Raw genomic sequence first — 24,238 nt, forward strand, 5'->3', positions numbered from 1 at the left:
TTTCCTTATCCATCGTGACCACCTAGATTTGGAGATAAATCACTATTCTATCATTGTCGTTGGGTCAAAATCCCTTACCTGGAGCTCCCTTCCAAGTAGCACTGTAGCTGCAACAACGTATGTACCAAGTTCTGCAAAAGTTTATGAATGCTGGCCTTAGTGGAGGCACTTGCATCAGAAGAATAAATATTTTAAAAAATTATAAGAGTCTGAGTTGCCTTTTTCAAAGTAGAATCTACTTGGTCTGTCACCTCTTGCTGTTTCTCCCACACCCTTACAATTTTCTCTCCCAAGTACAACTCTGTTCTTTTTTAAAAGCTACTGTTGAAACTGTTTCTATTGTTTGTACCTCTAAATTCATAGTTTGAAAGTCAGTGTAGACATGGAACTTCCAACAAAGGATTGTTTGTTGCCTTTCACTTCCAGGTATGGATTGTGGCTCATTGAAATTGAGTCGTTATACAGTGGAAGCCAAATAATGTCCCAAATAAAGACTTTGGGATTATGATCTTGATAGAATGAGGTGACATCTTTGAGATAAAAACCCCTCCAGCTTGGATGCTGGTTGCTGTGGATGTTTTTTCATTACCTTTTCTGAAAAATAAGAGCATTTCCAAAGAAGTCTTGTACTCTGTTTTAAAAATATACTGCAACAACAGCTGACTATATTGCATTTTATCATGGTACAATGACTCAAGGCACTTCCCAAAAGCATTATGATACAACTGACATGTAATTAATTGTTATTGATCTCTTCCTTTAGGCTGTAATGAATCTTTGTACATGTTTCTGCAGATAAGCATAATTGATAAATCACCAAGTTGAACAGCAGAATGTTTGTAACGTTATTTTGTACAATCTTTGATCAAAGTATTTAATATTTCTGTTCAACTAACTGACTTCAGATACTTTTTTCTGTCAAAGTCTGTTACTGTTAGCAATGCCAAATGACTTTTGAAACTGCCACGTGGGTTACCTATCTTGAAGGTGAAGGCAAGTCTGGGGAATTATAATTTATCTTCCTTTGAATATATTCACTTGTGTAGTTCAAAGGTAATTTCTTTTTGCTTAGAATTTGATTTGCCTTTTCAATGGAAAATTGTCTTGCTGACACGGCTGCCATAGAGTGGAATCAGTGTTGCATCCTTTGTCAGTTTTGTTGAAAATAGTGCAGCCAATTATAATCTGGTATGCACCGCCCTTTGAGGATAGAAGTTTTCCTGTGTAAGATCCTGTCAAGATGTTGCAATTTTGTTTTAGATTTCCTACCATGTGGAAACAGGCCCTTCGGCCCAACAAGTCCACACCCACTCGGACCATTCCCCTACATTTACCCCTGACTAATGCACCTACCACTACGGGCAATTTAGTATGGCCAATTCACCTAACCTGCACATCTTTGGACTGTGGGAGGAAACCGGAGCACCCGGAGGAAACCCACGCAGACACGGGGAGAATGTGCAAACTCCACACAGACAGTTTGCCCAGGATGGGAATTGAACCCGGTTCGCTGGCGCTGTGAGGCATCAGTGCTAACCACTGAGCCACCCTAATGTGGGGTTCTATTAAGTGAAACCACATTAGAAAAGTACTGCACTATAACTCTACCATGTTCACAAGAAAAGTCTTATTTCTCAAATTCTTAACAAACAAATTAGAGATTTTAATAAAGGTTTATCTCTTTTCGAAGCTGTGAGATCCCTGCTACAAGGGAGTTCCTGGTGAATTATTTTACTGAACTTTCACTGTACTTGGAAGGAGGAACTTTAGCAAAAGAATTTGGAAGGTAGACTTCACCTGAAACAGAAATCAAATAAGTTGACAAATCCCAACACCCTTCCAAAAAAAATTATTGTATGGTAAACTTTGTAATGCAATTGTAATGTATTATGGATAATAAAATATTCATGTGGAATTACAGTTGAACATAATTGCTTCATAATCTATAGATGCTAATTAACATTTTAGGGAATTGTACAACAAAATTAGATTTGTTTTCCGACAGTGTGAAAACAGGCCCTTCGGCCCAACAAGTCCACACCGACCCACCCAGGCCCATTTCCCTCTGACTAATGCACCTAACACTATGGGCAATTTAGCATAGCCAATTCACCTAACCTGCACATCTTTGAAATGTGGGAGGAAACCCACACAGACACGGGGAGAATGTGCAAACTCCACTCAGACAGTCGCCCAAGGCTGGAATCAAACCTGGGACCCTGGCGCTGTGAGGTAGCAGTGCTAACCACTGAGCCACTGTCCTGCCCCAAAAATATTGAACATAAATGTTCTTTTACTTGATTTTGCCTTTTTTGTGATTGGTTAAAATAAACTTAAGTTTCTGAAAATTGCAATCCAGTTTATAATTTAAAACAAGCGAAGCTGCAATTTAAATTGCACACTGAAGTTGAATAATGAGGGTTATCTTTTACAGAAATTATATTTGGCTTATGTTACCTCTCTCTGGTACAATGTTTTGGAAATCAAGCCCCAAAATTTTTGGAGTTGTCAAAATAGTTAACAAAAAAATTCAAGTCTGCAGAATTTCCCAATTTACCTGGCTTTTAGATCTAGCTTGGTAGAAGGCATGGGCTGGGTTTCTATACTTGACAAGCGTTATGTTTTATTACAAATAATTGTATATGTCTAGTCAGAATGTATTTGTGAATTATGGGATCCCTATAATGTGGAAAGAGGCGATTTAACTAATTATGTCTACACCTATCCTCCGAAGAGCATCCCACTCAGACCCAGCTCCCTACGATATCCCTGTAACCCTACATTTACCCTGGCTAATCCACTTAGCCTGTATATCACTGGACACTACGGCCCATTTAGCATGGCCAACCCACCTAATCTGCAAATCTTTGGACTGTGGGAGGAGACTGTAGCACCCAGCAGAAATTCAGATACTGGGAGAACATGCGAACTACACGTACACGCACACACAGTCCCTAAGGCTGGTATTGAACCTGGGTCCCTGGCACCATGAGTCAACAGTGCTAACCGCTGTGCTGCCTGTAAATAACTCCACTTGTTAACTGTCTAACCCACCTAGAGCCTCCCTTTCTACATGTGTACTGTATACACACTAACCCAAAAGCATTGGTGTTGTGGGCAGGTGGAAATGCTGAGAAGGCAGTTTAGTGGTCCCACTCTCTGGGTTTGCTGTAATAATCTGATTGCTGATCAGGATGCTGCTTCTGGAACTTCTTTCCCAGAGGCTCAAGGTGACTGGTAACTTATAAAACTCTACACCTACTAACCTATGGTACATCTTTTCCCCTTTTTTTTTAATCCCAACCCTACCACTTGCCATCCAGTGAATTAACTCATTTCCCTAGAATGTAATCTGTAACCTTACCTTTTCTGTTAAATCACAGTCATTCTCGACAGCAAGCCTGTGTTATTTTAGGCACTTCATCTGTTGTCTGCTTTGGTTTAAAAAAAAAAGACTTGATTATTGTCTGATTCTGGTCCTCACCCAAAGACATGGGCAGATTTTATAGAGTACTGAATGATGTGGGCAATAGCGAGACATTTAGCATACTTGCACAAGAAGTCCAGCGAGGCATCTTTCAACATCAGGATCAACTCGTAATTTCTTTTAAGCAAGTTCTGGAAGTCATACTTTGATTTGTTTCTCATAACATTTGTGAACATAGGTTTCCAGTCACTTGCTTTTCATCAGCACTGGAAAGAGTTGATGATTTCACAGGCTAAAGGCAGGGAATTACGTTGATGGAGGCATGGGAACATTGGAACATTGAAAGGAAAGAACAGAAGAAAAAGGCCTTTGAGGGTGTGCGTTCTAACAAAGATGAAATGACAAAGGAGATGTTAAAAGGCACAAAGTTGGTGATTATGGGGTTATAATAGATGGACTCTCAGCAATGTAAGTGTCATACCATAGCAACTTCATACCAGAGTTCCCAATGTCCAGGACTGAGAGAAGAGTTTGATGTTTATGTTTTGAAATTAATTTTGTGCCAAAAATTGAGCTAGCTTAATTATTTTACAAAGTGAGTGTTGATTGATCAATAATAATGAATTGGAACTGGGGTGGAAACACTGACTGTGAGTATAACTGTAAGACAAGTGTAGTCCTGCAGTATTTGACAGCTTGTGATATTGCAAATAAAGGATTGCATTGAATGCACCTAAACGGTGCTTTTCTAGTCATTGAAATTGCGCTAAATTGTTTATTTTCTAAGGCATTCAGGAAAAGGCACTTAGTAAAGTACAAGAGACTCCTTGGAAAGTAAGCTATCAATGCTTTCAGTTTTGACTTTTTATATTTATGCACCTCTGTAATTTGGCATACATGGAAACTGCACTTTTTCTGGACAATTATATTTATGTGCAGTTATTTCCAACTCTTAAGGCATCATGCTGAAAGAAATGCAAATATTTTACAAGTGGCTGCAAGTTGGATTCATGGAAATGTAGAACTTGTGCCATTGAAGAGGTCGGTACCAATTAATGGTTTGAAACTAAGATTGATAGATTTTTGTTTGGTGAGAAAATTGGACTTTGTGACCCAAGACAGGTAGATGGAAGTTTAGGTCCTAATCATTTGTACTTTAAACGAATGATGGAATAAATTTAAGGGGTTGGATGGCCTCCACTGTTTGTTTTCTATCTTAAATGGATAGTTTGTATGGTACTTCAAAAGTTGAACTATCTAACCAAGGCAGCCAATGCATGGAACATCACCGACTACAAGTTCCCCTCCAGTCCTGCATCATCCTGACTTGGAACTGTATTGCTATTCCTTCACTGTTACTGGATCAAAATCCTGGGACTTCCTTCCTAAGAGCACTGAATATATCTACACCTTTAAACCTGCAGTGGTTTAAGAAAGCAGCTCAACACCATCTAATCCGGGGTGTTTAAGGATGGGTATCAAATGCTGGCCTAGCCAGCATCACCCACATCCTATAACATAGTGCCTCACCCCCTCTTTGAGGAACAACAAACGAAAGCTCATTGGCTCAGTGTAGTGCCCAGTGGCAAAGTGATGGCTCTGGTCCCTTACTTAAGAAAAGTTTCCCATAAAGGTAGAGTGCTGTCTGGCTTGGATTTTGCATTTCCCAATTTTCCTAATTTAATTTTGTGCCAATTCATATTGTCCAGCAACAGTAATGTTGTCAGCTTAGCTTCAGAGTAATTCACCTCAAATGTGTCAAAGACAGCAACCCAGGATGTGGAAGCCAGATTCTGATTCACTTCTGAGTCACATGACAGAAAGAAACTGAAATAAAGATTGCTATCTATAAGGCAGAAGCTGATTAATGAATTTGTAATTATTTTTCTTAGTTCTAATAGTATGTGGAATTTTGTTTTTTAATTTCACGACCAGAGAGATTTTACTAATTGTGACTTGAGTTATTTAATACCCAGACACTCCTCAATCAATCATTCAAATCTTTTTCTTGGTCTTCTAGAACAGCATAAATGAATATAATAAAAATAATATTTAAGAAGTGGGAGTTTACAAATTGAAGTGATTTCCAGTTTCCCATCCTGCACAGTGTGCTTCTCTTTCTGTGCATGTATGGATGCCAGAAGCTCCCATTGGTTTCACACTGAACTGATGGCAAACTCTTACAGTCTTGCTGTTAAGAGTTCTCCATTGATTGAGTGATAAAATCTAGGCCATTACTGCATTAATTTAATAAATTTGGTGAGATGGGAGGATTTCATGGTTACAAACCTTTGGCATGATATTTCTCGGTTGCCTTGCTTTTGAGAACAAAATTTTTGTCTAGTGGTTCAGGAAGGAATTTGCTCCTATGTTTTTTTCGTTGTACTGAAACTGCATGCCTGGAATTCTGTTGATGTGTGGGTCGTATTGGAAACATTGATTCTGAAATATTCAAAAACGGCTTGATTCATTAGAAATTACAGCTTATTTTCTCTTTATTCTCCAAAGTGCTAAGTTGGCAGGTGACTTTAGTAGACACATACTTTTATGTCGGCCATCTGAGTACTTTATCATCCAGATCAGTATGTTGTTTGGGCAGCAATTTGTGGTGCTCCTATGTAATTCCATTTTCCTTGCCATGGACAATGTGGGATGTGTTGAGTTGCTGGTGCTTGCGAAAACCAAATCTTGACCTCAGTAATGATTTTTATTTCAGATTGAAACAAAGGAAAAAGAAGATGTGAAGATGAAACTGGCTGCTTCGGGTGGACACAGCTCAGTTAAAATAGATGAATGGTTGTTTTACAAGGTAAGAGCACAATGTATCTCGGAACGTGTTTGACTCCTGTGAACTTTTTAAAAATGTCCTTTTCTCTTTTTCTCCCTTTTTCTTTTCTTTTCATTTTCCCACAAATGTTTGTGTCTGATTAGCAGCCCAAATTTATACAAATATTTGAACTTTCAGGCATGTGAATTTTAGAAATATTTGTAAAGAGATGTTATCTGAATACATTATGGACAATGTCCTTGGTACTGTCATTTGTTGAGCTAAGTCAGTGCCTGCCTTCCTTATTGAGATCTTAAATCACTGTTAATTTGATGGTATAAACCTGAAATCATGTGACACTATCATATTTCAAGCCCACCCTTTAGGTTTCATTTTAGCATTTGAAATAGTTTGTAGATACCTGAATGCTTTTGGCCTAGACTGCGAGCTAGCATATGTTAGTGTGGTCAGCCTCTGTTCATAGCAAAAGAAGCTGGGCTCTCTGAAAGAGCATTAGCCACTTACAGATACTGTGCCAAAGTTAGAAAATTTTAAAAAATGCACTGATTAGGCTAATCTAAACAGCAAAGATTGGAAATGTTTGTCATCAATTTTGAGATTTAAAAAAATGGCTTGTGGGTATCATTTGTCCATCCCTGATTGCCCTTGAGAAGATGATGATGGTGGTGCTGAAATGCCTGCAGTTACTTTGTTTTCATAGGTTATGGAGTTATAGAGATCTACAGCACAGAAAAAGGCCTTTCAGCCCATGTGCCTGTGCTGGACTATAATAACCACCTAACTATTTTAATCCCATTTTTCGGCCCATACCCATGTATCCTTTGACATTGAGCATCTGACTACTTATAAATGTTGCATCATGTTGTTTTCTTTTACTTATATCTGTTTCCTTCATAGATTTTTTTTCCCCGTCTTGCTTATTATCTTTAAAATATAATTTATTAATTTTATTGTTAAAGTTTATTAATTGTTTAAAGTCTTTATTTATGGAATGAGGCCAACACTGGCTGGGCTGACATTTATTGTCTATCTCTCGTTGCCCTTGAGAAGGTGGTGATGAGCTGCCTACTTGAACCTCTCAATTTATTTGTGTAGGTACTCCTACAATACCATTAGGAAAGGAATTATAAGTAATAAATAAATTTGAGTATAATAAGACAGATGAGGTACTACATCTGCACAGTTTGGAAGCTTCTGTATGCTGGTACAGTCCACGGCAAACACATGCAGTAAGTGTCTGTATCTGAAGAATTTCAGCTCAGAGTTTCAGTTGGAGCATTAGAGCAGGAATTGGCTACTCCTTGAGCCTGCTCTGCCATTCTCGGTAATGGCTGATCATCCGTTTCAAAGCCACATTCCTATACTGTTCACATATCCTTTGTTATGATCTGAAGCTAGAAATCTATCGATCTCTATCTTAAATTTAGTTAAAGGCTGAGTGGTTGCAGAGCTCTGGAATAAAGAATCTTAAAGATTCACCACCCTCTGCATGAAGGAGTTCCTCCTTGTGTAGATTGTGAATAGCTTAACCTTTATTCTGAAACTATTCCCACAGCCATGGGAACCATCCTTCATGTATCCACTGTCTGTTTCTTTAAGTTTCTGTGAGATCTCCTCCCATATTTTAATCTTCCAAGAATACAGGCGTAGTCTCCTTAGTATTTCCACATATGACACGGGCGACACGGTGGCACAGTGGTTAGCACTGCTGCCTCACAGTGCCAGAGGCCCGGGTTCAATTCCCACCTCAGGCGACTGACTGTGTTGAGTTTGCACATTCTCCCCGTGTCTGCATGGGTTTCCTCCGGGTGCTCCGGTTTCCTCCCACAATCCAAAAATGTGCAGGTTAGGTGAATTGGCCATGCTAAATTGCCCGTAGTGTTAGGTGAAGGGGTAAATGTAGGGGCATAGGTCTGGGTGGGTTGCGCTTCGGAGGTTCGGTGTGGACTTGTTGGGCCGAAGGGCCTGTTTCCACACTGTAAGGAATCTAATCTAAAAATCTAATCTAATCTAAGTCTGGTAAACCTCTGCTGAACTCGCTTTATGGCAAGAATATCCTTCCTGTGATAAGGACGCAGAATTGCACATACCATTCCAGGTGCAGTCTCACCAGTGTTCTAACAATTGAATCAAGTCAACTCTGTTCCTGAACACTCATCCTGAGCTGCAGACACTGTGATACATCTAGGAACAAGTTACCTGGATGTTTTATTCTTGGAAGTGATCACACCCTTATGATTTGGTTGGTTGGGAGGGTGTGATTGTAAGTGAAGCAGATAAGGCGATCAAGAAGGTGGGATCCTATCTAATTGTCCAACAGATTAAGGTTCTTTTCACCTTGTTTGGATGAGAGCATGGGCTGCAGATTTGATGGGTTAACTATCCATGATGTGAATGGGGAGAAGGAAAAAGAAGTGTGTTTGTAGGGGACAGTATAGTGAGGGATATTGATGCCTTTCTCCGTCATGAAAAGAGTGTGTCCAAAAATCAGTGTTGCGTGTCCTCTCCAGGGTTTGTGCCACGTAGTCAGGGCTGGATGGGAGGAGATGATCTGGTCTTCGTGATGCATGTAGAAACTAAAAGCATTGGCAGAAAAAGGAAATAGATTCTGGGCATTCAATACGAGATATTGGCATCAAATTATGAAACTGCGTCAAAGGTAATAACGTTTAGATTCTTACCTGAGCCGTGTGCAAGTTAGCATAAGGCAAATAAGATTAAAGAAATTAACGTTTGTCTCAAAGAATGATGTGACAGAAGTGGGTTGTGGTTTTAGTGGCACTGGCACCAGTACTGGGGATGTGTGTAGCGTTCAGAACAAAACTGGTGAACTGAACAGAAATAAATATGATCTGATGAACATTACACAAAATGGCTATAACATACCTAATTTCTGTTGTTCATTATGGCATCTTCATTAGCGTGTAATGAGCCCACATGCACCCTTACAATACTCGCATGTATTTATATTAACTATTTGAGTTTTCTTAGAAGTTACTCTGCATTCTCCTTTTCAATACCTTCTTTTGTTTAAAAATCTCTCTTTTATGAAAACAAAGGATTTTTTGGTCCAATGGGTTCTTGTGCTAGCTTTTTGAAAGGTTATCAATTTTTACAACTCTCTTCTTTCTCTGTAGGCTTATGTTTTTTTCCAAGTATTTAGTTTGCTTTTGAAATGTAATATAACATCTACTTCTACTTCTACCACTCTTTCAGGAGTGTGTTCCAGAATATAACTTAGCATTTTAAAAAAAACTTAATTACACTGAATCTTTTGCTAGTTACAGTAAATTGTCTCAATCTGCAAAGTCACGAATCATGAATAGACTTTTCTGCACCAAAAAATAAGTAACAAAAATCAACGTTAGCAGACAAAAATTGTGTATCCACAATATTTTGAACCAATTTAACTTTTTTCCAATATGTTCTGAGGGAGTTCTCAGGGATGGAACCCTTGCAGATACAGAGGAATCGCAATCTTAAATGAGTTCTCTGCTTTCTTACCCTCGTGACAATGAAAACAATTTCTACTCAGAAACTTTACTAGAATTGTCATGATTTTGCACACCTCTGCTCACTATTCCCCATAACCTGAGCTTTGAGGAGAATAACTGCAGTTTCCACAATCTCCCCCTATTATTTATGCCCTTTATTCCTGGTACCTTTCTGCAAAATCTTCTCTGTTGCTGCTCAGGGCTTTGACAGCCTTGTGCCTAATACTTAGAGTCATACAGCAATCTAACCAATCCATGTTGAACAGAATCCAAAACTAAACTAGTCCCACCTGCCTGCTCCTTGCCCATACCTCTCCAAACCTTTCTTATTCATGTACTTCTCCAAATGTCTTTTAAACATTAAGTGTGCCCACATCCACCACTTCCTCAGGAAGTTCATTCCACGTGCAAACCACCTTCTGTGTTTAAAAAACCAAGCCTCTCGTGTCTTTCTAAAATCTTTACTGGATTTAAATCACTGTTCTAGAAGAGCTTTCTGTTCTTATTTTTAACAAAGTAAACGTATTTGGAGCTAGCCAATGCTCATCTGCAACTACTGATAATCTAAAATTCAAACATTATTTTAACACTTGGTAAGATGGCGGCGATTCTATAGAACTACCGTGGACAGCTCTGCCTACCAATCAAGGCATACTGGTGTTTCTTAGGAGAAAGTGAGGACTGCAGATGCTGGAGATCAGAAATTTAAAAAGGGGTTGCTGGAAAAGCGCAGCAGGTCAGGCAGCATCAAAAGAGAAGGAGAATCAGCGTTTTGGGCATAAGCTGTTCAGGAATGAGGAGGGTGTGCCAAGCAGGCTAAGATAAAAGGTAGGGGGGAGGGGCGTTGGGAATGCGATAGGTGGAAGGAGGTTAAGGTGAGTGTGATAGGCCGGAGAGGGGGTGTGGACGGAGAGGTCAGGAAGAAGATTGCAGGTCAAGAAGGCGGTGCTGAGTCTGAGGGCTGGGACTGAGAAAAGGTGGGGGGAGGGGAAATGAGGAAGCGGGAAAAATCCGCATTCATCCCCTGTGGTTGGAGGGTTCCTAGGCGGAAGATGAGTCGCTCTTCCTCCAGGCGTCGTGTTGCCATGGTCTGGCGATGGAGGAGGCAAGGACCTGCATGTCCTTGTTGGAGTGGGAGTGGGAGTTAAAGTGTTCAGCCATGGGGCGGTTGGGTTGGTTGATGCGGGTGTCCCAGGGCTGTTCTCTGAAACGTTCCGCAAGTAGGCAGCCTGTCTTCCCAATGTAGAGGAGGCCACATCGAGTGCAGCGGATGCAATAGATGATGTGTGTGGAGGTGCAGGTGAATTTCTGATGGATATTGAAGGATCCCTTGGGGCCTTGGAGGGAAGTGAGGGGGGAGGTGTGGGCGCAAGTTTTGCATTTTTTGCGGTTGCAGGGGAAGGTGCCGGGAGTGGAGATTGGGTTGGTGGGTGTGGATCTGATAAGGGAGTCGCGGAGGGAGTGGTCTTTCCGGAATGCTGATAGGGGTGGGGAGGGAAATATATCCTTGGTGGTGGGGTCCGTTTGGAGGTGTCGGAAATGACGAAGGGTGATCCGATGTATCTAGAGGTTGGTGGGGTGGTAGGTGAGGACTAGTGGGGTTCTGTCCTGGTGGCGATTGGAGGGGCGGGGTTCAAGGGCGGAGGAGCGGGAAGTGGAGCAGATGCGGTGGAGAGCATCGTCAACCACGTCTGAGGGGAAATTGCGGTCTTTGAAGAAGGAGGCTATCTGGGTTGTTCGGTATTGTAATTGGTCCTCCTGGGAGCAGATGCGGCGAAGGCAAAGGAATTGGGAAAATGGGATGGCGTTTTTACAGGGGGCAGGGTGGGAAGAGGTGCAATCTAGGTAGCTGTGGGAGTCGGTCGGTTTATAGTATACGTCCGTGTTGAGTCGGTCGTCCAAGAGAGAGAGATGGAGAGGTCTAGGAAGGGGAAGGAGGAGTCTGAGACAGTCCAGGTAAATTTGAGTTCGGGGTGGAAGGTGTTAGTAAAGTAGATGAACTGTTCAACCTCCTCGAGGGAGCATGAGGTAGCGCCGATACAGTCATCCATATTTGTTAACATTTGGGAGTGCGAAGGATGCCAAAGGGAAATGGAGTGAGCAAATAGCAGCAGGGAGGACACTCCCCTACAGCAGCAACAGTAGCATCTCCTGAACCCTCCCCACCCAGACCTGGCAGACTCTCAGGAATTGGCTGCGGAGATGGAGAGACTTGCCTTGAAGGTTGGGACTGCGATTGAGGAGATCCCTGGGGAGACTCGTGCCCAGGTCTGGCTCATTGCATCCATGCTGCAGAAGGATAAACGGGGGATTCAGGGCCTCGGGAGCGGCTGGAAGAGGTGGAAGGTCGAACCAAGGCCTCGGAAGCGGTGATGGAGTCCTCATCTAGTCTGATCCAGGTGCTGGAGTGAAAGGCCTTGTGAGACCACATCAATGACCTTAAAAATCGAGGTTGGAGGATAAACCTTTGAATCGTAGGGCTCCCAGAAGGTGAAGAAGGTGAGCAGCCAGTCAGCTTCTTTGAAAGCTGGCTGCCGAAGTTTTTGGCCTTGTGTTTGAGTCCAGCAGGCTGCAGATTGAAAGGGCTTATCGGGTTACAGTGCACAGGTCAGGGTCGGTGCAGCAGTCCCGCCTGGTTCTCGTACATTTCCACTTATATAAGTACAAGCAAAAAGTAATAGAAGCATCCAGATCCCTGGGAAAAGATCCACAGGCACTGCTGCACAAAGGGTCGAAAATCATGTTTTTCCAGGATTTCTCAAAGCTTTAATTCGAACAAGGAAGTCCTTCGATGAAGTTAAAAAGAGGCTGAGGAACCTGGGTATCCAGTACTCCGTGATGTACCCTGCAGTGCTCCGTTTCTGCCACGAGGACTAAGTTTATACATTTGACTCAGCGGATAAAGCTAAAAACTTTGTAGGTACTTTAAAATAGATGGACTGGCCTCAAGAATACGGTTAATGTTTGTCCTCTTTTCCTTCTTTCCCCAGGTTTTCCCTCCTTTTTCTTTCCTTTCTTTCTCCCTTATAATTTCTTTTTTGGAAAAAAATTCCTTGGAATATGTCGTTCTTTTTTTTATAACTGGATTTTATAATGGGAAATTTTGTGGATGTTCTTTGTTGTCTCCACCTTTTTTGTGTTTGCTCTCTTTCTCTTTTAGTCACAAATAGGGGTGACATGAAGCCAGTGATGAGTGGAGTGCTTATCCTGACTTGTCTTTTTTCTATTGATTTAGGGATCATCTCCTTGTTTTGTTCTCTCGCCTAAGGCTGGGACACAGTCCAGGCTTGAAGGAGCTGTGAGGGAGGGGATGGTAGGGTGAGTGCCCCTATGGGCAGGGGGTAGAGTCTTTTGTTCATAGTTTTATAGTTGGTTTTCTTTGTAGTTTTTCTAGTAGTAATAGTTGTTTATAGTTATGATAGAGTAGTTTTTGTTTACGTAATTCTTGACTCTGAGTCGTTATTTACCTGTGCTCGGTGCTTTACAATTAGGGTTCTCCCTCCCAGGGATTCAAGGGTCTCTGAAAGGGGATATGGCTAAGTGTCTTATTAAATGGTGCATCAAGGAAAGTCATTCACCTGTTAAAAGGAAAAATATGCTTTCTAGCCTTAAGAGGAAAAGGGTTGATATCGCTTTCTTGCAGGAAATCCATCTTGATGATGGGGAACACCTGAAGTTACAACAGGGGGGTTATGACCGGGTGTTCTTTTCATCCTTTACTATTAAAAGTAGGGGAGTGGCGGTACTTATCCAGAAAAATCTTCTGTTCACATTATTAGAGCAGGTGAAAGATGAGCAGGGATGGTTTGTGATACTTAAAGCCCTGATACATGGGAGCAATATGGCATTTTAAATGTCTACTGTCCTCTGGCGTATCCCCTCAAACTTTTGATTAGTGCTTTCTCTAAGCTGAATGCCCTTGGAACATGACACATTATTATTGGGGGGGGGGGGGGGAGATTTTAATTGTCTTTTGGATCTGATAGAATGCCTTGTGGGCCCCTAACTATTTCTTCGCAGGCCAAGCAGGTGGCTGACTTATACAAGGAGTTGGGGTTGGTGGACATTTGGAGATGTCTTCACACTACCAGCAGGGACTTCACCTTTTTTTCAAACCCACATAAATGTCACAGGCGGATTGATCTCTTTCTTTTTCTGGCTCCCTCGGCCCTTTTGGATTCAGTTATGGGTTGTAAAATTGGAAAAATAGCTATCTCTGATCAAGGAGGTTTGGAGGTTAGGGCCAAGAGTGAGGGGCTAGGTTTGTGGTACTGGTGTTTGGACACTTTTCTCCTGAAGGATTCCAAATTTGTGGAATACATTTTGAAGGGGTTTCAGGGAATCTTGACCATTAACTCAGGCACAACTAGTAGTCTGCCTATGCTATGGGAGACTGCTAAGGCCTTTGCTAGGGGATTAGGTATTTCCTATTTGGCTGGCCAGAAATAACAGAAGGGGGAACAGTAGTGTCTACTTGAGACTCAGTTGAAAGCCACCGAGGTGGCTCATTTTGCGCGGCCTTTGGTGACTAAGCTACAGCTGATCACAGCCCTCCAGGCTGCCTTGAATTCAATACTGACACCAAACACAAAGAAAGAACTTGCTTTTGTTAGACAAAGGCAGTTCAAGTATGGGGATAGGCCAAGGAAGTATTTAGTGTACCTGACTGGGAAAAAGTGTGCTCCCCAGTCCATTACTGCAATCCGAGACAGCGCCAGGGTCCTTATGTACGATGCCCCAAGGATTAATGAGGCTTTTTGGAGTTTTTACTCTGAATTGTATCGGTCTGAAGGTTGTGAGGATAGGAGGGGTAAAATGGAGGCCTTTTTTTAAGAACCTGGACCTCTTAGGGGTAACCTTGGAACAGATCTCTCTCCTTAATGCCCCCTTGACAGTTCAGGAAATACAGGAGGCAGCTAGGCAACTTCAGAGTGGCAAAGTGCCTGGCACTGATGGTCTCCTGGGTGAGTTTTATAAGGAGTTTATAGGGATTCTGTCAGGGCCGATGTTGGAGATGTATAATCACTCTTATATGAATGAATGCTTACCACCATCTTTGAGAGAAGCTAATATTTCCTTAATTCTTAAGGGGACGGTTCCTGAGGATTGTGCTTCATACAGGCCCATCTCTCTATTAAATTCAGATTTCAAGATTGTCTAAGATCCTGGTGCTGAGATTGGAAAAGGTGTTACCCCATATTGTTTAAGAGGACCAGACAGGCTTTATAAGGGGCTGTAGGTCCTCTAATAATATTAGAAGGTTGCTGAATGTGGTCCAAGCTTGTCAGCAATGATTGATTATGGGGTTAGTGATTTCCTGAGATGCAGAGAAAGCATTTGACCAAGCGGAATGACTTAGAGCGGTTTGGGTTTGGTGGGGTCTTTGCTAGGTGGGTGGAGGTTTTATATTACCACCCCAGGGTTGGAGGATTTGAGCTACAGGGAGAGGCTGGACAGGCTGGGGCTGTTTTCCAGGCAAAAGTGAGGACTGCAGATGCTGGAAACCAGAGTTTATATTAGAGTGGTGCTGGAAAAGCACAGCAGGAAAAACAACGTTTCGGGCAAAAGCCCTTCATCAGGAATAGAAGGGGCTGTTTTCCATTGAGCATCGGAGGCTGAGGGGTGACCAGATTGGGTTGGGATATTTGGTCGGCATGGACGGGTTCGACCAAAGGGTCTGTTTCCATGCTGTACATCTCTATGACTCTGGCCGCGATCATCACCAATGGGGTGAAGTCTGGGAATTTTAGGATTGGTAGGGATAGTCATCAAGGCTGCCCCCTTTCACCCTTGTTGTTTATGTTGGTGATAGGACCATTGGCAGAGGCCATTCGTCAGAACGTCTACATAACTGCTCCGGATGTGGGATTGAGGGCACACAAGATTACGCTGTATGCGGATGATGTTCTTCTGTTTTTCTCAAACCCGATGACCTCCGTACCCCATTTGATACAATGTATCAATTCATTTGGCTATTTTAGGATATAAGTTCAACTTTGCAAAATCGGAGGCTATGCCTTTGGGGAACCTTAAGGATGTGCCAGAAGTTGGAGGTGGCCCTAAGTTCCCTTTTAAGTGGTCACGGGTGGGGTTCCGATACCGAAGCATTTTTATACCCCCAAGCCTGATTGGTTATTTCGGACTAACTTTGCTCACTTGATCGACAATATTAGGCGGGATCTCCAGAGATGGGACGTTCTTCAATTTCATGGTTGGGCCGAATATCTCTCATTAAGATGAATGTTCTTCCTCATTTGCTTTATCCCATGCGTATGCTCCCTATAATGTTTCCCAGGTCAATGTATGGAAACTTATGGGATAGTTTGGCTCCTTTGTCTGGCATTGTGGGTGGCCCCTTATCAAACTTATGAAATTGCAGTTGCTTCAAGGAGGGGGAGGAGTTGATTTCCCAGACATCAGGAGATATCAGTTGAGTCCTTTGTCTGCAATTGGGTAGGTAACTCAATATGGCTGGATATTGAGGCTTCCCAGGCAGAGTGCCCTCTTTTAACCTGTTGTTCCTGGATAGGACGAGAACAGTTATTAGTACGGTCAAGACATGGAGGGCAATGCATTAGAGTGAGGGTTGCTTATCCAAGACTTCGCCACTTACGCCTATAGTTTGTATGCCCGGGTTCCGACCAGGGCTGATGGACTCAGGGTTCAAACTATGGGCAGCGAGAGGCGTTTCCAGTTTGGGAGACTGGTTTGAGGGGGAGGTTTTGATGTCTTTTGAGCAACTGAAACGCAAATACAGGTTGCCCAGCAGAGACCTGTTCTGTTTTTTTCAGGTTAGGGATTTCATCCAGAAGAAGACTACACTTCTTACTAAGCCCTATAAGCCTGATACAGAGAGGTTGTTGCTATGTTCCACAAGCACCCTTTTGGTTTGTGCTCTCTATCGCCTGCTGGGCTGCGGGGCTTGGCAGGATCTTAACTGGTTATGAGGTCTGGGAGCAAGAGCTAGGAGTGGAGATCTCTTCTGATATATGGGAGAATGCTTGAAAGATCTCAGTCTGTAATAGGACATGTGCTACGCAGTTAAAAGTTCTGCACAGGGTTCATCTGGCACTGGACCATCTGGCGAAGTTTAAAAAAAGGGCATCTCCAATGTGGCCCAAATGTAAATTAAGTGTAGGTACTCTTACCCTTTGCTTCTGGACATGCCACAGGCTTCGTATTTATTGGAGTGCCGTGGCGGGAGAGATAGGGAGGATATTGAGGACTGAAGTTAAAGTAGACTGCATATCTCTCCTCCTTAGGTCTACCAAATGTACCATCTTTAGACGGGTATGGGAAGAAACTATTTAATATTCTTGCATACTGTGCATGGAAGAATATTCTGATGAACTGGGTATCTGAGAAGCTGCTGGGCTTGCTGGGATGGCGGAAATTAATTATGGATTTTTGTTTTACAAACATGGTGCACCACACAATCGACCATTTTTATAAGACATGGCAGCCCTACTTGAGTTATTTGGAAATAAATTTGTAAGCTATCTTAACTAGGGCATTTGTTTAACCGGGATGGTTAGGTTTTTCAAGCCTTGGGCCTTGGAGGGGGGACTCCTGAGTTAATATGGGTATATATACAATGCTCCCGTTCCTCTGTTTGTGAGCTTTGTGCCAAGCATAGATGTTTTGTATTTTGTGTGTTTTTGTGTTTTCTTTTGCTTTTCTGTTTTTTGATCTATTAGTTATTTACCTATTTATTGGTGTTGCTTTGCACAGTGATAAGAGTTTGTTTTGTATTATAGGGTAGGTTAGTTGTTAGTAGACAGTAGTTGTATTGTAGTTTGAGTTTTTTTTCTCTTTATTATACTGATATTTGTTATTGATTGTATTTTTCAATAATTTTATATGTTTGTAAAGTTTAAAAAAATTTGCTAATAAATATATTTACAAAAACAATTATTTTAACATAAATAATTTTATGTATCTTTGGTCACACCTCATCATTCAATCTTGCATGGACTTGTTACTGAGTGCAAAAGCACAATATTACATTTTAAAGAATCCCTACAATATTTGAACAGGACATTCAGCCCAACAAATCCATACTTGCTCTCCAAAGAGCATCCCACCAAGATTCACCCCCATACCCTGTATTTCCCATGGCTAATCCACCCTAGACACTATGGGCAATTTAGCACGGATAATCCACTTAACCTGAACATCTTTTGACTATGGAAGGAAACCATAGCACCTGGAGGGAACTCATGCAGACTCCGGGAGAACATGCAATTTCCAAGCTGACGATCACCCGAGGCTGGAATTGAACCTGGGTCCCTGGTGCTGTGAGGCAGCAATGCTAATCGCTGAGCCACCGTGCTCCATCGTTTGGAGAGGAAGTATATGGTGTCCTTGCAAGTGGTACAGCACAGAATTACCAAGCAATACCCTAATACCAGAAATACCCAGGGATTAACTGCCTAAATACAGAAGGCATGTTGTAGAAACATGGTATTTCCTTTACTCAAAGGTTCAGGAATTGACACACATGATAAAAGTAATTGTTGGAGCATAATGATAGGGACTGATTTGGTGGGGAACAGGGTTGTGTTAGGAGCCTAAAAGGAGTACCACAACCCTCACGTTAGATTTAGGCTGTTGGTGAATTTGGGAAGCACTTTTCTGAATGGTGGCTCGTGCAATGTGGATTTTCGTTTCAAAGTGCTATGACTGGTGGGTCAATTGAAATTATTAGGAGAGATTGACTGTTGTTCATTCTGAATATCAAAGGCAGATAAATAGAGACATATTGAACCAAATGTATTGAACAGACTTGTAGCATTGAATGACTTACAGATGATCCTATGTACTATGCTTGCCATTTGGCTTTTGTACTATTATTGATAAAGCAGAAACAGATTGGAATAGAAAACTTGCACATCTCTGTTGCAAGAATTGGCCTCTAATTGACTGTAGGATAAACTGGTTCAAAGCGTTTTCCTCAAAGGAATGCAGCTTGTAACATAAAGCATGTTTATACATTTCTCCATTTTAGTGGCAGACAGCTTTCCCTAATGGAGACCCTTTATGCCCATTAAGTAAAGGCTATCAAAATGCTACATGCATTGTGAGGTATAATGCTCCAGTTATTGCACCCTCTGGCTTAGTTTAACTGATACCATGAGACCTCTGCTGCTGCAGGAACTCAGTCATTGCAAAGAGAAGTGAGTACTATATTTGCCATTAAAAATTAACGAGGTGGTAATTTTCAATTTACTTGAATTGAAGTAATTTGAAAGCCAAACTTAATCAATTCGCAGTCCTTGTTTCTTAGAAGGAGACAATTACTGTTCCTTTCGTGCTCTTGCATTCTTTCCCAGCATCAAGGCCAGTACTTGGTCAATTAATTAAAGAATCATTAATCTTTATATTTTAACAATTATTGTAATACATTGCTGCTGATTTTAACATCCACTTTTAAATTAGCAAAAGGTCTGATTTTCTGTGTTTAGTCAAGGTTGCTTAAGATGAACTGTTAAGATTTGGAATAAATGCTGTTGTTTCAAGGAGCCCGTTAGTTGTGATGTAGAGCTCTGAGAATTATGTAGTTTACTCAAATTTATGTTAGTCTAATTTTCAAATTTAGTGAAGATTGATTTTGTACATAACTTTTGCAGATTTTCAACATTTTTCTCTTTGACTCCACCAGGTCCCTTTTACTGATGCTCTTGAGCTGGTCCGAGTTCGGAAGGTGTTTGTTAAAAATGGCTTTGCATATATACCTCATCCAGAGATAGTAATTATAGTTCTGAATGAATTCCGACAGCGGCTTTCCAAGTCTTTGGCAGTAAGTATCTTTGATTTTAAATGAGAGCTTGTTTCTTATGTTGGTTCAATGGGACTTCCTCCTTTGTTTGTCTTTTGAAATAAATAAAGAGGGAAATGACACTGCTTTGGTTGCTGTTCTGTATAAAGCTGCCCATCAAGTCTTTGGTTACTCCTGAATTAATTACTTTATGTTGTTCATGTTACATGTGATGTTAAAACTGAGTTTGATGGAGTACCCTAATTTCTTTCCAGTCATACTCCTCAACTAGTCATAAGAAATATTAAATTTAACCAGAATTGTGATGTAGCCAATTATACAGTTTTTAAAATCTACCTGGTTTATGTAGCTACGTTGTAAATAGGAGCAGGAATAGGCCATTCAATAGTTTCTTTGAGCCTGCTTCATCATTCAATACGATCATGGCTGATCATTGAGCTCAGTATCCTTACCCCGTTCCTTCCATGTCACTTGATCCTTTTAGCCTCAAGATTAATATCTAGTATTAGAAACAATTCAACCAGGTTTCTTTCATGATCAAAATAAAGAATGTTTTGTTACAAATAAAACTTAGTCAAATCTGCAAAGGCTCCTGATATAAAGACTAGGCAATGATAGATATAATGGTAGATCGGATAACACATACAGGATTAAACCCGAGGGACTGGGGGATTACGAATGTGACACCATTATTTAAGAAAGGGAAAAGATAACCCAGGAAACTACAGACTTAGCTTGACAACAGCAATGGGAAAACTGATAGAGGCCATAATACAGAAGATAAATATGCACTTAGAGAAAAATAAGTTAATGCTAGACAGTCAACATCGCTTTGTCTGGTCAGGTCAGGTCATGTCTGACAAATTTGATTAAATTCTTTGAGGTGATGCACACAATGGATGACGGTAATGCTGTGGCTGTTATATTTTTGATTTGATACAGGGCTACATGGCAGGTTGGTTAGCAAATTATAAATGTTTTGGATTAATCAGTCCTGTGCAGCTTGGATTAGAAGTTTAGTAAAAGATCGGAAACAGAGGGCCAGCATGAATGGGTATTTCATTGGAGGCGAGTTGAAAGTGGTGCTCCATAGAGATTGGTGTTGGAACCCTTTGTTTTTTCTGATTTATATAAATGATTTGGATATGGGAGTTGAGGGCAAAATCTCTAAATTTTCAGATGATACTAAGCTAGGGAAAATAGTGACTTGTGAGGATAATGCTGAATGACTTCAGAGGGACATTGATGAACTGGCCAAATGGGCAGACATCTGGCAGATGAGTTTCAATGCAGAGAAATGTGAGGTAATGCGGTTTGGTAGAAGAAACATGGAGAGACAATACAGGCTCAGTTATATAGCTTTGAGAGGAGTACAAGAGCAGAAAGACCTTGGGGTTCACAAGCATAGTTCTGTAAAAGTGGCCAGGTAAGTTGAAGCAGTTGCTCAGAAGGCTAATCGGATCCTTGGTTTATAAATAGAGGCATAGAGTAGAAAAGTGAGGAAGTTATGCTACATCTGTAAAACTCATTAGGAGCATTGTGTTCCGTTCAGGAGACCTTATTGAAGGAAGAATGTTAAAGCCCTGGAGAAAGTGCAAAAGGACATTTACTAAAATTTACTAAGGAATGAGAGACTTTAGTTTCAAGGAAGGATTAGAGAAATTGGACTTATTCTCCTTCGCCGAGGGAAGATTAAGCGATTACCTTATTGGGATATTCAAAATTAAGAATAATTTTGACAAAGTAAAGAAGGATATTCGCTTTCTACTAATTAGATTGTCGTAAAAGGGGTCTTAATTTCAAGATTGTCAGCAAGAGAGCTTGGAGTGAGATGACGACAAATGTCTTTACTCAGTGTTATTTGGATTTAGAATGCACTGCCTGGGAGAATGGTGGAGGTGGATTCCACAGGAGGTTTCAAAAAAGAACTGCCTATCTATTTGGAAGTGATGAATTTAGAGAATTATGGAGGTAGAGCTGGAGAATGGGATGAGCTGGATAGTTCTTTTGGGAGCTGGACCAAAGACAATGGGCTGAGTGGCCTCATCCTATATATTAAAAATTTATGATTCGACATCACTTATATTATAACATGCCAGACTTAACCTGAAGCAAGTAACAGACAAGCAATGTTTGAACAGCCTACAGAAGATATCAAATAGTAAATGCAAACCGATCCAATGGATTTCTTGGCAAACATCCTCGATTTTAATAACACAATAAGTCACAAAATCTTCTTGAAACTTCATAAGGAATTGTGATGTTTCACTTGGCCAACCTAGCTTTGAAACTCCCTCAGCAGCTGATCCATGTGGACTACCTCAAAGACTGCTCACATTCTGGTCGTTCACCTTCCTTTCATGGAGCTACATTTCCCTGGATTCTTAACTGCATTCCAACCCTTGCAAGTGCAACACCAGCTTTTCCCAAACAGTATACTTCAGGATTGTTCTTCCTGGATTTGTTTCCTGACCTTGAACCTAGCTCTGTTGCACAGTGAATACTGCCTTAGGGCTGTTCCCCACTCTGCTTTTCTGCAATACTAAATGTGGACCAGCTTCCTTCAAGCCCTTCCTTGGTCTTACTGCATCCATCATTCTGCAGAGCTTTTCAACTGTTCTAGTACTTCCATAAATCCCCAATCTCACAGGGCTCATGCAATTCAGTTACCAAACTGTTAATTCTGTGCAGGCTTCTTTTAAGGCTTTTACACTTCCTGGAACTTCCGTGAGCCCCTACAACACACGTACTCAACTGCTTTAGGAATTCCCTGAGGCCAAACTACATAGAACCTATGTAATTTAAAAGTGGAACTAATAGTAACCATGCTGAATGTGGAGGCCCCTTGCCCACCACCATTACTACTGAAATGATTTGGTGACCAATTGAAGCCCTTGCTCGAGATCTTGCTCATTTTGCAAGGCAGAATGGTTTGTAACCAATACTTTGGAATAGTCTTTTGTAGCAACCTATGTTACTGTCTGTTCCTTAAATGCCTCCATCTTCATAGAATACTGGTTTACTGTGCAAATTATATGTGACAAAATAGTTGTCATTGCTTAGGAGACAGACTGGCTGAGTGTTGCTGTCGCATTCAGATGGCTACGGGCTGCTATACTAGGATTATACCATAACTGACCGTTCCATTGCTGCTAGTATCTGCAATTTTGTCCTTTTTTGCACCTGGTTGACGTTTCATGTTTACAAGGAAAAGCATGGTTTCTTCAGATATTGAGAAAAGAAAACTGCAGTTTAGATTTGTTGAGAAAATCCACCGAACTTCCTGAGGACATTTCAAAATGTCCTTGGTACTGCACTGCAGTTAAACCCAACTCGTAGCAGACTGTGTTAGAAAAATTGACATTACCACTGCCTACAGATGAACAAAACACTGTGGAGAAAGGAGACCTGAAAGCAAAAAGTTCGGAATGTAGAGCTGGTCAGGCTGCATCTGTGGAGAGGGAAACAAGAATTTGTTCAAGTTGATAAAAACTGTCTTCCCTCATACAGTCTGAGTGGTTGGGCAAGCCAAATATGTGCCTGTAGCATGCTTCCTGTTCACATTTCTCTTGACAGCTGGTGTAAATGTCTCCCAACCATTGATCCTCAGTGAGAGGCATAGTTGGTGAAACCCAAATATTTCACAGTTACAAAATGCAGCGTTAATTCTTTGCACATGCTTTTGGAAGAGTTCTCGTTGATTGCTCTGTTATTAATTTAGCTATTTCTGCTGATAATATTTCATTTTATGTTATTGGTTTTCTGCATTTCCAATACTTGATCTTCCATAAAACATACAATACCATGGATGCTCGAGTTCAGAAATAAAAGCAAAGTGATGGAGAAACTGAGCAGGTCTGGAGAGAGAAATGGACTTGAGGTCTCAAGGCTGATTTGATTGAGACCACCGATGCAGTTAGGCCTGCAGAGTTTCTCAAGCACTTTCTATTTTTATTTCTGTCATCTGCAATATTGAGATTACTTGTTACACTGGCAACCTTTAGAAGACCTTACATTTCTGTCAGTTGTACGTTTGGAAACTGTCAAAAGAATTACTGTTTAACAATCTTCTTTCTAATAGAGACACCTTGGAATCTAGGTTGCACTTAACTGCTGTAGTTTACGCAGAGAATTGAATGGGAATTGTGACTGATTATACCACCTATCACAAACCACCCTTTGCCTTGTGAATCATTACAAGAGTTAAGTCATTATTCTGATTGTAATTTAGAAATGTATTAGGTTTTTGCTCTGATAGTAAGAAGGGTGATGTTGGGCTTGTTTAAAGACAATCCCTTTTTACCAGTTTACCATGCATAAATCAGATGGGTTTGGAGTTAACTCATTCTGCAAATTGACTTATGTTCTTGGAACATTTTGCTGTGTTAAACATAAAATATAAAGCTGCAGATAGCAGTGTTCAGTTTATCTAACTGTGAACGTTATTTCCCTGGCGCCTTTGTTGTACCCTCATAAGCAAAGGATGTGGAGTCAGTCTTTTTCATCTGTCCATTTCAGTATTCTACCAAATTCCCAAAAGAAATCCTTGTCAGTGCCCATTTCACCGAATTCCTTATGTGAAATTCCAACTGGATATACTAAATCTTCTCGTGGAAAAGGCCTATTGGAAGACATTGATTTAAAAATAATTGGACATTAAGCTATCTGTGAAATAGAATGACAGTTTATTGAACTGATCACTATAAAATTTATCTACCAGCGAATGGCTGAGATTGCTGATCAGTTTTGCT

The 24,238-nt window shown here is 41.1% G+C and overlaps 1 protein-coding gene across 1 annotated transcript in view; it reads left to right on the forward strand.

Annotated features, from left to right (window-relative positions):
* The window catches only part of prim2 (DNA primase subunit 2), a 198,138-nt gene that overhangs the window by 33,600 nt on the left and 140,300 nt on the right, over positions 1-24,238 (forward strand). Inside the window, exons 5-6 of the mRNA XM_043687444.1 lie at positions 6,144-6,236; positions 19,371-19,508. Of these exons, the coding sequence (XP_043543379.1) occupies positions 6,144-6,236; positions 19,371-19,508 (231 nt within the window). The remainder of the gene's footprint in view (positions 1-6,143; positions 6,237-19,370; positions 19,509-24,238) is intronic.

This window comes from Chiloscyllium plagiosum, chromosome 3 (assembly GCF_004010195.1).
Source record: "Chiloscyllium plagiosum isolate BGI_BamShark_2017 chromosome 3, ASM401019v2, whole genome shotgun sequence".
NCBI classification, from domain to species: domain Eukaryota; kingdom Metazoa; phylum Chordata; class Chondrichthyes; order Orectolobiformes; family Hemiscylliidae; genus Chiloscyllium; species Chiloscyllium plagiosum.